Below are 13,403 nucleotides of genomic sequence, written 5' to 3' on the forward strand. Positions count from 1 at the left end.
GCCCACCCAGATCTCCGCGGGACAGCCCTGCTACTTCCAACCCTGCTTCTGCTGCCCACCCGCCCAGATCTCCGCGGGACAGCCCCGCTACTTCCAACCCTTCTTCTGCCACCCGCCCCTCCAGATCTCTGCAGGACAGCCCTGCTATCTCCAACCCTGCTTCCGCTACCCACCTGCCTCCCCCCATCTCTGCGGGACAGCCCTGCTGCCCTCAACCCTGCTTCCCGGTGGCTGGTTTCCCCCACACACACACCTCCTCCCAGCCCACCCTGCTCTGCTCCCCTCCCGGCAGCCATGCTAAGGCCCGGTATTTTTTTTTTCCACGGCCCAGTACTGAGCCGTGGCCCATAGTTTGGGAAACGCTGGCATAGCTTATTTCAAAATAGCCTATTTCAAAATTGGGAATGTCTATACAGCACTTATTTTGAAATAGAGCACTCTTCCTCCAATTTCCCTTACTCTTCATACAATGAGGGTTACAAGAGGTGGAGTGAGAAGTCCTCCAGTATGACAGTGTTTCAACACTATTCAAAATAATTGTCTGCTGTGTTGACATGGACTAAGTTATTTTGAAATAATGTTGCTGTGTAGACCTTAGGATGCATTAGGAGAGGCATTTCCAGCAGATCTAGAGAAATTATTATTCCCCTCTATTCAGCACTGGTGAAGCCACATCTGGAGTACTGTGTCCAGTTCTGCCCACCCCACCCACCCTCCATGGAAAGTGGACGCACTGAAGAGGGTCCAGAAGAGTGCAACCAAAATGTTTAGGGGCTGGAACATGTGACCTACAAGAAGAGGCTGAAGGATTTGTACTTGTTTAGTCTGCTAAAGAGAAGAGTGAGGAGGGATTTGTCAGCAGCCTTCAACTTCCTGAAAGGAGGTTACAAAGAGGATGGAGAAAGGCTGTTCACAGTAGTGACGGATGGCAGAACAAGGAACAATGGTCTCAAGTTACAGTGGGAGAGGTCTAGGTTGGATATTAGGAAAAACTATTTCACTAGGAGGGTGGTAAAGTTCTGGAATGGGTTCCCTAGGGAGGTGGTGGAATCTCCATCTCTAGAGGTTAAGTACCAGCCTGACAAAGCCCTGGCTGGGCTGATTTAGTTGGGCTCATCCCGCTTTGGGCAGAGTGCTGGACTCGATGACCACCTGAGGTCTCTTCCAGCCTTAGGATTTTATCATATGATTCTATGACATGCCGGTGGTCATGGTACATCCAGGTATCAATGACATAGGGAAAGATAGGCAAGAGGTCCTGGAAGCAAATTTAGGTGCTAGGGAAGAGATTGAAATCCAGGGCCTCAATGTTAGTGTTCTCTGAAACGCTTCCAGTTCCAAAGGCGGGGCCACGTAGACAGGCAGAATTGCAGGGTCTCAGTGCCTGCATGAGACAATCATATAGCTTATTTCAGAGGGGTTGTAGTATTGCCACCTTTACTTGTGCAGTGCCTTCAGAGAAAAGTACCCAGAGAGTGGGGGCTACTGGCTACATACCCAGCTCCGAATGCAGCACAGAATGGTAGCAATATCACAACTCCTCCAACAATAACCTTGTGACACCTCTCCACACCCCACAATTCCTTTATTGGTCAGGATCCCAACAATTACACGACCATGAAATTTCAAATTAAAATATCTGAAATAAGTGATATTTATGGTTTTTAAAATCATCTGACTGCAACACTGACAGAAAGGGACCACGAATAACAACAGATACTACTTTTGTCTTTAGAAGAATTTTTGTACTCATACACATGTATCATTTTTTACTTCAAGTTATGAGTACTGGCTCTGTACTTCTATTTGGTGTTTTGTTTTTGGGAGATTAACAACAGGCTTCACCCACCTGTTGAGAAAGTGTCACTAATCATATGTATAGAAATACTTGACTGACAATGCACCTCAAGTGGTGCCAATCCACAGCTGAAGACTTTGCTGTGTACCTTCACACCAACATATAAGACATGGGTCTTGTATAAAAGGAGAGTCGTGAAGAGACAGGTGACTTGGTCAAGTGACAAACTCCATTTTAGAAGGTACTTTCACACAGCAAGAACAATGGAATTCCCTCCACAAGGGCAAGAGTATAAAGGGGGCCCTGAGGTTTCTCCATTTTTGTCTTTATTCCAGCTTATCACTTCAGGAGCATCTTTGCTATAAATTGAGCCCAAAAGGACTGATGGCCCACCCTAACAAAGGATGTGATCCAGAGAGATTTAAGATAGCTGTTTATTCCATCTCCGTTACAAGCCTGCACCAGGAACATTGCAACAGGTATATGTATTTTGTTTCTTTTAACAATTTTACTCTCAACACTTTCTTTCTTTCATTATTGATAAATCATTTGATTTTAGATTCTAAAGGACTGCCACAGCATGCTCTTTTAGGTAGGATCTAAAGTATAAATGGACCTGGAAATGCGGCAGATTCTTGGGGATTGTGAGAACCTGCTTGGATTTGGTATGATTGGTTTTTATAACCTTCATCTATGGAAGGTATGGTGCCAGTTGTGGCACTAGAGAAGCTGAGGGGGTTTCTCTGCAGTGTGGCTTCTCCTATGTCTAACAAGGACTGGGCTCTCACTGAAGCTTTTATCACACTTAGGGCATTTATACTCTGTTCCACTGAATTTTTCCCACACATGCGTAGAATGAGTTTTGTTAGGGGCACCAACAGGGAGGGAATGTGACACCATCTCTGTATTGGTGCCCAGAACTAAGTTCATGTGGTAGGAGTGGGGATCAGCAGTTTGGATTGTGCAAAGGAGGCTCAGGGCTGGGCAAAAAGTTGAGGAACAGGGGTGTGAGGGCTGGCTCTGGGGTGGGGCTAGGGATGAGGGCCTCAGGGCTAATTGAGGGCTCCAGCTAAGGGGGTGATCTCAAGGATAGAGAGGATTGAATGCAGGCCACTGAAAGGCTACATCCAGGAGAGAAAACTCCCATGAGCTCACTCTGTCTCTGTCGCAGTTATGGTGCTATTGTGAAGGGGGAGAGGGGGAAGAAATCTTTTTGCCATGGTAGCTCTGCAGCTGCAGGATAGCCAACTATCCTCTGGCCAAGGCAGCTCTGGTCCGGGGTTGAGACCACTGGATAGAGGTATCTCCCCCTCTCCCCACCCTCAGAGACCTAAGAGCTCACATGGCATTGAATATTCTGCAGAAGAGCCACATGGCCACACAGCTTAAAGCAGAGTTAGGCAATAATTTTTTATGGGGGGGGGGGGCTTTCCAAGATCTTAGAAAGTGATCCAGGGCTGCACTCTTCCACGATATTAATGGAGGAGGTGCAGGGTTGGGGATGGAGGTTGGGTGCAGAAGGGAGCTTGGGAAAGGGGGTTGGGGTGCAGGAAGAGAATGGAGTTTGGGAGGGAGTCTGGGTGAAGGAGGCAGTTGTGACCTAGGGCAGGGGATTGGGTGCAGGGTTTTGGGATGTGACTTAGTGTAGGAAGTGATTGTGATCTGGGGAAAGATATTGGAGTGCCCGATCTGGGAGAAGGAGGGGAGAGACTGGAGTTCCAGAAGCAAACTCTAGCCAGGAGACAGCCAACAGCCAAGTCTGCCTGCCTGCAGAGCAGAGGTTAAAATGTTTCTTAGTCAGCCAGCCAGCATACCCAGCCACGTGCTTGTGTGAACAAGAGGGGAGGGGGTATGGTGCTTTGCGGCTGCCTGTTATTTAAACAGGAAGGTCCCATGGGCCAGTTTCTGGCCATAAGCCAGCCAATGGGATTTTGCTAGGGGCACAGGCAGTACCTGAAGCTTTCCCTGTCCCCTCCAGGATTACAGTTTTAATGGGAAATAGGGCCCAGCAGCCATGTTACCAGGTGGGGATATAAGTGACTAATTAACTATCTGTGATGGAATGGACAAGGCCCCAATACCCCTGTGGGAGGCTTTTCCACACCCTGCCCAGTAACAGAAATAGAAGAATGGTCCTCCAAGCAGAACAGAGTGGCAGCCTCTGCTGCTAGAGCTGAAGTACCTGCATAAGTACTCTCTGCTACTGCAGGGCTACTGCAGGGCTGCTCATTCTGCCTCTTGCTGTGCTTCCAGCAAGTGCCTCTGCAGTGCTATGCTGCTGCTGGGCCAGCAGACTCTCCCACTCCTCCATTACCCCTTGTATGCAGGGATGGCTCATAACTCCCACTCCTGGTACCAGTGTAAAGGGTTCTGCCCTTCTTGTGAGCACCACTCAGTGGCTGAGGAGAGTCTTATAGTCTCTACTCAGCTGTCTGCAGGAGAGTAAGTTTCTGGTATGTGGCCTGGGGCCAGACCTCTTCTTTTACCTCTGTTGCGGCTGCTGGGGGGTTGGGGGAAGGGACCCAGGCCCACCCACTCCTGTGGGTTCAAGCCCACAGACCCTATAAGTAGCAGTTACCTGCAGAGTCTCAAAGTGATTGGTTGTCGTCACGCTCCCTGGGCCACTTCTCCAGGAAGCTATTCCATCCAGCCCTTTCTCTAGGGCCTTGTGATCAAGTTCTCCCTGTTCGGGTTCTGCAAGGGTTGCCATTGGCTTACTGAATAGTCAGCCATGGGACCTGATTCCGACCAGGTATGAAGTCTAACGCCTACTCGGAGCTGTCCAGAGTACTGATCTTCTCCCAGTCAGCCATTAGTTGAGCTGGGTTGAGCTCCAGGAATGAACTGCCAAGCCCTGACCTAGCAGCTTCTTTTATATCATCCTGCTGCACCCTGATTGGCTACCACAGAAGCTGCCACTCTGTTCTGCTTGGAAGACCTCTCTTCTCCTCCTGTTGCTGGGCAGGGTATGGAAAGGCCTCAAAGCAGGGATATTAGGGCTTTTCACACTATCCAATAAGCATAAGCTTATCAGATAGTTGACTACTCCCTCAGCTAGTTGCTCCCTCCCATCTTGCTGCCTCTATCAGACTAGTCCAGGGAAATTCCATCAATTAGCTGATTAAATGAAATTTAACATTCCTATTTCCAAGTGGCTTGCAGGGCTGCAGGGAAAGCAAGGCAACCAGCCTGAGGCTCCCCACTGCTTCTGTGGGCTAATCTGGCCTGCAGGCTTGTAATTTGCCCAGACATGGCTTAAAGGGAACTCAGGTTATAGGGTTTCTCCCCTGTGTGGGTTCTGTTATGTTGAATGAAGTCTGACCTGTGTTTGAAGCCTTTTCCACAATCAAAGCAATTATGGGGTGTCTCTCTTGTGTGTATTATCTGGTGATCAATGAGGTGGGAGTACCGACTGAAGCATTTCCCACAGGCAGAGCATCTGAAGGGTTTCTCTCCTGTGTGGATTCTCCTGTGGATAACAAGATTTGAGCTCTGACTGAAGCATTTTCCACAGTCAGAGCAGGTGAAAGGTTTCTCCCCTTTGTGGCTTCTCCAATGTGTATTAAGGTGTGAGCTGCAACTGAAGCTTTTCCCACAGTCAGAGCAGCTGAAGGGTTTCTCTACTGTATGGCTTCTTTCATGTTTCACAAGGTCTGACCTTTCCTTGAAGCTTTTTCTACAGTCAGAGCAGCTGAAAGGTTTCTCCCCTGTGTGGATTCTCTTATGTCTAACAAGGTGTGACCTCTGACTGAAGCTTTTCCCACAGTCAGAGCAGCTGAAAGGTCTCTCTCCTGTGTGGGTTCTCCTATGTGCGACAAGACTTGAACTCTGACTGAAGCTCTTCCCACAGTCAGAGCAGCTGAAAGGTTTCTCCCCTGTGTGGGCTCTCTTATGTTGAATAAAGTGTGACCTCTGTTTGAAGGCTTTTCCACAATCAGAGCAGTTATGGAGTGTCTCTCTTGTATGTTTTATCTGGTGATCAATAAGGTCCGAGTGCTCACCGAAGTATTTCCCGCAGTCAGAGCAGGTGAAGGTTTTCTCTCTTGTGTGGATTCCTTCATGTTTAGCAAGGTCTGACCTCTCCTTGAAGCTTTTTCTGCAGTAAGAGCAGGTGAAGGGTTTCTCCCCTGTGTGAGTTCTCCTATGTCTAATAAGGTGTGATCTCTGACTGAAGCTTTTCCCACAGTCAGAGCAGCTGAAAGGCTTCTCTCCTGTGTGGGTTCTCCTATGTGCAACAAGACTTGAACTCTGACTGAAGCTTTTCCCACAGTCAGAACAGGTGAAGGGTTTCTCTCCTGTGTGGGCTTTCTTATGATGAACCAAGTCTGATCTGTCTTCAAAGCCTTTTCCACCATCAGAGCAGTTATGGTCTGTCTCTCTTGTATGTATTATCTGGTGATCAATGAGGTGGGAGCGCCGACTGAAGCATTTCCCACAGTCAGAGCAGCTGAAGGGTTTCTCCCCTTTGTGGATTCTCTTATGTCTGGTGAGATTTGACTGCAAACTGAAGCTTTTCCCACAGTCAGAGCAAGTGAAGGGTTTCTCCCCTTTGTGGCTTCTCCAATGTATAATAAGGTGTGAACTGCAACTGAAGCTTTTCCCACAATCAGAGCAGCTGAAAGGTTTCTTCCTTGCGTGGGTCCTGCTATGTTTAATAAAGTCTGACCTGCGTTTGAAGCCTTGTCCGCATTCGGAGCAGTTATGGGATGTTTCTCTTGTATGTATTATCTGGTGTTCAATGAGGTGGGCACGCCGACTGAAGCATTTCCCACAGTCAGAGCAGCTGAAGGGTTTTTCCCCTTTGTGGATTCTCTTATGTCTAGCAAGATTTGACTGCAGACTGAAGCTTTTCCCACAGTCAGAGCAGCTGTAGGGTTTCTCCCCTCTGTGGCTTCTCCAATGTTCAATACGGTGTGAACTGCAACTGAAGCTTTTCCCACAATCAGAGCAACTGAAAGGTTTCTCTCCTGTGTGGCTTCTTTCATGTTTCACAAGATCTGACCTCTCCTTGAAGCTTTTTCTACAGTCAGAGCAGCTGAAGGGTTTATCCCCTGTGTGACTTCTCCTGTGTCTAAGAAGATGTGACCTCTGACTGAAGCTTTTCCCACAATCAGAGCAGCTGAAAGGTTTCTCTCCTGTGTGGGTTCTCCTGTGTGCAACAAAGTTTGAACTGTGACTGAAGCTTTTCCCACAGTCAGAGCAGCTGAAGGGTTTCTCTCCTGTGTGGGATTTGTTATGTTTATCAAGGTCTGAGCTCTCACTGAAACTCGTCCCACAAAAAGAGCATTTGAAGGGCTTCTCTCCTGTGTGTTCCTTTTCATGTTTAAAAAGAGTTGCACAATCACTGCAAGTGCAAGGTGACTGTTGATGGGGGATTTTCTGTTGAACAGTTTCTGTGTTTGTTTTCACCCCTTTGCTTCTGTGACTGGATTTACCCTGCCCCTCTCCTGTATAGTTTCCCTGACACCTTTGTGGGGTACACTGACTCTCACAGGTCTCTCCTTGTTCAGGACTCTGAGAAACATGCCCTTCAGATCTTTCCAACACCACCCCACTTGGAGCCATTCGCTCTGGTCGTTCCTGCTGAAGACTCTTCTCATGGTTCTCACTCAGCATCCCATCACCTGCTGAGACAGAGAGAGAGAATCCAGACAGGAGTTATTCCCTGTGCTGAGCTGAAAGGAAACTAACAGAGAAATAGAAAAAGGGAACATACCTAAAGAATGGCTTGAAATATTGAATAATCATGAGCTGAGTTCACCCTCCTTCTCTATAATCTTTTCCCCCACCCAGCACCCTCAGACAGGCCGAAGGGGCAGTTAGACTTGATGAAAATGCACAAGTGACACCTGCTATGAGGACACAAAAATGGGTTTCTGAGTCAATTTAGCTGAATGCTCACCTGTGTGGGTGTCTCTGATGATCTCCCCTTCCTTACAGCCCTGGAGATCCAAGACCCACAGGTCTTCCCCTCGCTCCACCCAGGAGATCACATTCGCTGTGGAGACAGGAAATCCTGTTCAGGGGTGCAATTAACTAAGTGGGGATCTTGTTCATTGAGGTTTGTGCCATTACTGCTTCCAGAGCCAGGATCTGAGTTGCCCACCCAGAGAGGCTCCTTCCCCACCTTGCACAGACTGGGCTCTGGCTGGCAGAAGATCCAAGGACACACTCACCTGCAATAAAGGTGCATCCCCCCTGCCTCAAGAATGGCCCAGCTGATTCCCCAGAGGAGCGGAGTTATCTGCTGAGCTATCTCTAAGGTACAACTAATTTTCCCTTATGGCCTGTTCCATTCCCCCATCCAAGGGAAGGACAGGAACACACTGCTCAGAAGGGGAGCTCTAGTGAGGGCTTACAGGGCTGACACTATAGGCAGGGTTAAGACTGCAATTGCCACATGGCGGGTCACTAGGGCTTGGAGAGAAAGGACTCAGAAGAGCTCTGGAGCCCCAAGGACTCTGTGCCCAAAACTCCTGGCTGGGGGGCTTGGCTCGCCTTGCTCTTTGGCTCAGATGCTCTACTTGATCCAGAAGGAGGCAGAGGAAGTTGTTGGAGGACAAAATGATCCCTTGGTTGGCTGCTTCAGGCTGTGTCCATGCTCCACACTCCTGGTCTCAACTGCCTGGCTGGGTGGACCCTGCCAGATACCCACAACACCTGCCACTCTCACGGCCAGCCAGGGCAGAAATGGGCTGTGCTGCTTCTCTGTTGCTTGTGGGTTTTGTTGCAGATCAGCTCCCCCTCTGCAGCCTCAGTTCTACTCTGCCACCAGCAGCAGATTCTGTGTGGTTTCCCAGCCTCCCTCTTGTGGCCAGTCTGGACTGACATTTGGTGCCCCCTCTGGGCTGCACAGAATCTACCAGAGGCAGGAAAGGTCTCTAAGACTACACCCCCTCCCCCCTTCCAGGGACTCAACCCACTGGCACAAAGGGGACCCTGCAGGCACTAACAGCAGCTGGACCCAGACCTCTGGTATCTGCCGTTCCTGTCTGGGCCCTTCCACTCACACTTCGGGCCAAGGCACAACATGGGCAAGATGGTGTGGAAGCACATTGAGACCTTGGCTGTGAGAAGAGCAGCACCACTGTTATGTTCCTGAACTTGCTTCCCTGGGAAAGGGTATGGAAGGGACAGTCTCAAAGGGTACGTCTACACTACAGCGCTAGTTCGAACTAACTTAGTTCGAATTACTTAATTCGAACTAAGCTAATTCGAACTAACGCGTCTAGAACTAAAAACTAGTTCGAATTAGCGTTTTGCTAATTCGAACTAGCAAGTCCACATTGAGTGGACTCTGAACAGGGCTTAAGGATGGCCGGAAGCAATGCCGGCAGGGCATAAGAGGAGGACTTAGAGCATGGAGATGCTGTCTCAGGCTAGCCGAGGGCTGCGCTTAAAGGGTCCCGACCCCCACCCCGGACACACAGTTCTAAGGGGTGCCCCGCTTGCAAAGAAGTTCTGGCTTGGAGTGCCCGGAGTACCCACACTGGGCACATCACACCACTTGGCCATCAGCCCGGCTGCACTTGCCGCAGGCTGCCATCTGGGGAGAGGGGGCAATTGGGGGGCTGCAGGAGAGCTTCCACCCCCAGAAGCCCGCAGAGCCAGCCCAGTCGTCCCCATCGGGGGCTCGTGCCCCATTCCTCCCTCACCTCCTTCCACTTACCCTTCCCTAGCCCCCCTTCTCATTGATGTACAAAATAAAGATAACGTTTCCTCCAACATTGACTCTGTCTTTATTGAACAAAACTGGGGGAGACTGGGAAAAGGAGGTGGGAGAGGGGAAGAGAAAGGCTGGGAGAGGGGAGGGCAACTAACATGATCAGGGGTTGGGAACAGGTCCCAGATGAAGAGAGGCTACAGAGACTGGGACTGTTCAGCTTAGAAAAGAGGAGACGGAGGGGAGACAGGATAGAGGTCTCTAAAAGCAGGGGTTGGGTGGAGAGGGTGCATTCAGAAAAGTTCTTCATGAGTTCCCATAAAGAAGGACTAGAGGACACCAAAGGAAAGGAATGGGTAGCAGGCTTCAAACTAGTAAGAGAAAGTTGTTCTTCAGAAAGCAAATAGTTAACCTGCGGAACTCCTTGCTGCAGGAGGCTGTGAAGGCTACAACTAGAACAGAGTTTAAAGGGAAGTGAGATCAAGTCATGGAGGTTGGGTCCATGGAGTAGTCTTAGCCAGGGGGTAGGAGTGGTGTCCCTGCCCAAAGTTTGTGGAAGGCTGGAGAGGGATGGCACGAGACAAATGCCTTGGTCACTGTCTTCGGTCCATCCCCTCCAGGGTCCCTAGGGTTGGCCGCTGTCGGCAGACAGGCTACTGGGCTAGATGGACCTTTGGTCTGACCCAGGACGGCCATTGTAAGCTCAGGGCTCAGGGTCGGGGGTCTCAGTGGACCCCCTTGATTTTCATGCACACCTGCTCCTGGGTGGCCAGGCTGGCAGCTCTCCTGTCCTAGACGGCCACTTTCCTGTGCCTAGTGCGGAGATCGTGGACGAGGTCCACGATGTCCGCACTAGCCCAGGAAGGTGCCCACCTCTTGCGGTCCAGGGCAAGCTCCCGGGAGCCGCCAGCCTGGTCCCGGGAAGAGGGGGTGGGCTGGGGGACATTGGGTGGGTGGCTCTGTGCCGTGCCAGGTGCAGGATCTGCCGGCTGGGCACTGGCAGGCTTGCACCTGGCACGGGCACCGTAGCCAGCCCGTGCCCCTTTAAGGGGTCCGGGGCCGGGAGGGGGGCATAGAGTTTCCCTGGTGTTGGCCAGAGTGGCCACCAGGGAAACCTGGGGAGGGCTAGCCTCCCACTAGTTCGAATTAAGGGGCTACACACCCCTTAATTCGAACTAGCTAGTTCGAACTAGGCTTAATCCTCGTAAAATGAGGTTTACCTAGTTCGAACTAAGCGCTCTGCTAGTTCGATTCAAATTCGAACTAGCGGAGCGCTAGTGTAGCGCCTATTAAAGTTAGTTCGAACTAACGTCCGTTAGTTCGAACTAACTTTGTAGTGTAGACATACCCTAACACAGGAGCCAGGATTTATTGGATGGATACTCCTGACATTGGGAGGCAGGAGACAATGAGGGACCCTGAACCAAACCCAACCCAGCTGCTCCTCACCCAGCTTCTGTTACCCGATGGGACAGGAATCCTTACCCAGCCAGCTCACAGCCTCATAATTCTCCTGCATCACATCCCAATAGAGGGCTCTCTGACCCGGGTCCAGCAGAGCCCATTCCTCCTCAGAGAAATACACAGCCACCTCCTCGAAGGTCACCGGCTCCACCATAGCCATTTTCTTTTCCTGGCTCTGTAGGCCATGGGCTGAACTGGAGCAAGACATGGGTGTTCTGCAGCCTGCAGTGGGAGAAGGGGGATTGGAGACATTTCAGAAGGGTTTTTTTAACCCTTTCCACACTCCCATTCTACCTAGACTCTGTGACAGATGATGCACATGCTGGACAGCCATTTGGGCAAATTCTTGAGTCTCAATATTACATAAACAGCACACACCAGTGAGACCCCAAATCCATATTAATTTCTCTCACTGGCTTGAGTTTCAACATTATTGCATCTGCAACAATGGGGTTCAGTTCTCAATGCCCAGTGTTTTTTATTTAAAAAAAAAAGCTGCAACTTCACCTGCCTGAATACAGGTTTAGGTGTAAGAGCTCTGACACCAATCCAGGAAATCTGCTACCTTGATACCAGGGGATCCAAAAGAATAAAATGCCACAGGAAATGCAAGTACAAACAGCACGAAAAACTGCAGTGCAGACAGGAAATGCTACACTGGGAACATGGGGCTAAGAGATGCAGAAACTGCCAGCAGCACAGAACACACTTTGGGACCCCAGCTTTTTGCACAATGGTGCCTTGACCAGCTTCGTGCACACAGAGCTGTCAGTGGTGAATACCTCCCCTACACTTCTCTCACACTGGGAAGGTGACAAATTGACCCTTCCCCCACACCCGCACACTAGTGCTCTGCTACCTCCTGGCCTGAGCAGCCAGAGGACTCTCCCCTCTCCTGGGACCTGACAGCATAGGGGCGGCTGGGGGGCTGCAGGGCATGAAAGGACAGGGAGGAGGCAGCAAGTGAGGGATGGAAAGGACAGATGGGTATGGTGACCATACAGCCCCAAAAATCTGGGACAGTCCTGGATTTCAGTCTCTGTTTCTTGTCCCAGTGCCCCGAAAAACACTAAAGAGGTCCCGGAAACAGCAGCACAGCTAGAAAGGGCTGAATGCTTCTGTTTCCCCAACCCCTCCTCCTCCCAGGTGTGCAGGCACCACTCACAGATTTTTCCCACTGCTTTGGAATCCAGCCAATAGGAGCACTGAGAGACAGTGCTTGATTCCTCTGGCCAGCAGGCAGTTCTTTCGGGAGCCACCAGTAAAACAGCAGCAGGTAAGTGGTCTCCTTCCTCTCCACAAAACTTGCTCTTCTTAGATTGAAAAGGCAGAGCTGGGGGGATGGGGCCAGCTGAGCTGAGAATCAGCTGATCCCAGTTTGTGCACAGAGCAGGCTCTGTCTTAACTGTAAAAAGCCACATGGCTCTTACTCAATTTAAAAGGAAGAGCTAGCGCTGTGCACAAACTGGGATCAGCTTATTCCCAGCTCAGCTGGCCCTGTCCCACGGCTCGGCCTTTTCAATCTAAAACAACCAGCATGGCTTTTGCTAAGTTTTTAGAGGGGAGAGCTGCAGCTGGACCAGGAATCAGCTGATTCCCTCTGCATTTTAAACCTAGTAAAAGCCATGTGGATCTTAGATTTAAAAGGCAGAGCTGCATGGGACAGCACCAGCTGAGACTCCCAGATACTGGCCAAGCTGCTCCTGCCCCCTATGCCCTGGCCAGACCCCACCAGTACCCTGCTCCTGCCCCCTGGCCAAACCCCCACCAGCACCCTGCCCCCAGGCCAGACACCCACCCACACCCTGCTCCTTGGCCAGACACCCACCAGCATCCTGCTCCTGCCCCCTCCCTACTGGCCAGACTCCTACCCACAGCTTGCTCCTGTATCCTACTTTCCACCCAGATTCTGCACCTCTGTCCCTATCCCACTCACTGGCAGCCCTGTCCCACATACTGAACCCTTCATTTTTGGCCCCACCTCATAATATAGAGGGGGCCCACAAAATCCATTAACCCTGGAACCCAGAGGAGTTAATCTGGCCTGAGGCCTTGAACCTCAGTCCTACCTACCTTCCCCCACATGGGACTGGAGCACCAGGGGAGGGAGGTGTCTCAATTGGGGACCACATAAGAGACGATTGAGGTTTTGAGGAGATCTGGAGGGGGGAATTGGCAAGCAGAGCGGCAGGAGGGGTGGGGGGGACTAGCAAGCTTAGTGAGCAGGGGGCACAACCCACTAATGTAATTGTAAAATTTTATTTTAGTGTCAAATGAATGCAAAGAGCAGGAAAAGAATGTACACTTTAATTAGGCTTGGCAAAAGGAATAGCCTTTTTAAAAGAAACACCACACCCCACACATAACATTTTGCACCCAATGCGGTAGTGAGATAAATGTTGCTCATGGCAGGAAATTTGACATCACTGCACATATTCAATCAAAGAAACATCAGTTAGCTGTCTGCTCTGCAACCTC

At 50.4% G+C, this 13,403-nt stretch overlaps 1 protein-coding gene across 3 annotated transcripts in view; it reads right to left on the reverse strand.

Moving 5' to 3' along the window:
* Positions 1-718: 718 nt before the first annotated feature.
* Positions 719-13,403, reverse strand: part of LOC102460271 (uncharacterized) — a 116,152-nt gene continuing 103,467 nt past the window's right edge. For 2 of the 3 annotated variants that reach the window (XM_075913862.1, XM_075913859.1), the window contains 3 exons: positions 10,947-11,147; positions 7,701-7,796; positions 719-7,425 (listed from right to left, as the gene is read on the reverse strand). In XM_075913862.1, the coding sequence (XP_075769977.1) occupies positions 5,054-7,425; positions 7,701-7,796; positions 10,947-11,147 (2,669 nt within the window). In that variant the 3' untranslated portion in view covers positions 719-5,053. The remainder of the gene's footprint in view (positions 7,426-7,700; positions 7,797-10,946; positions 11,148-13,403) is intronic. The other variant, XM_075913861.1, reaches the window with a different exon arrangement.

Source organism: Pelodiscus sinensis, chromosome 32 (assembly GCF_049634645.1).
Source record: "Pelodiscus sinensis isolate JC-2024 chromosome 32, ASM4963464v1, whole genome shotgun sequence".
NCBI lineage: Eukaryota > Metazoa > Chordata > Testudines > Trionychidae > Pelodiscus > Pelodiscus sinensis.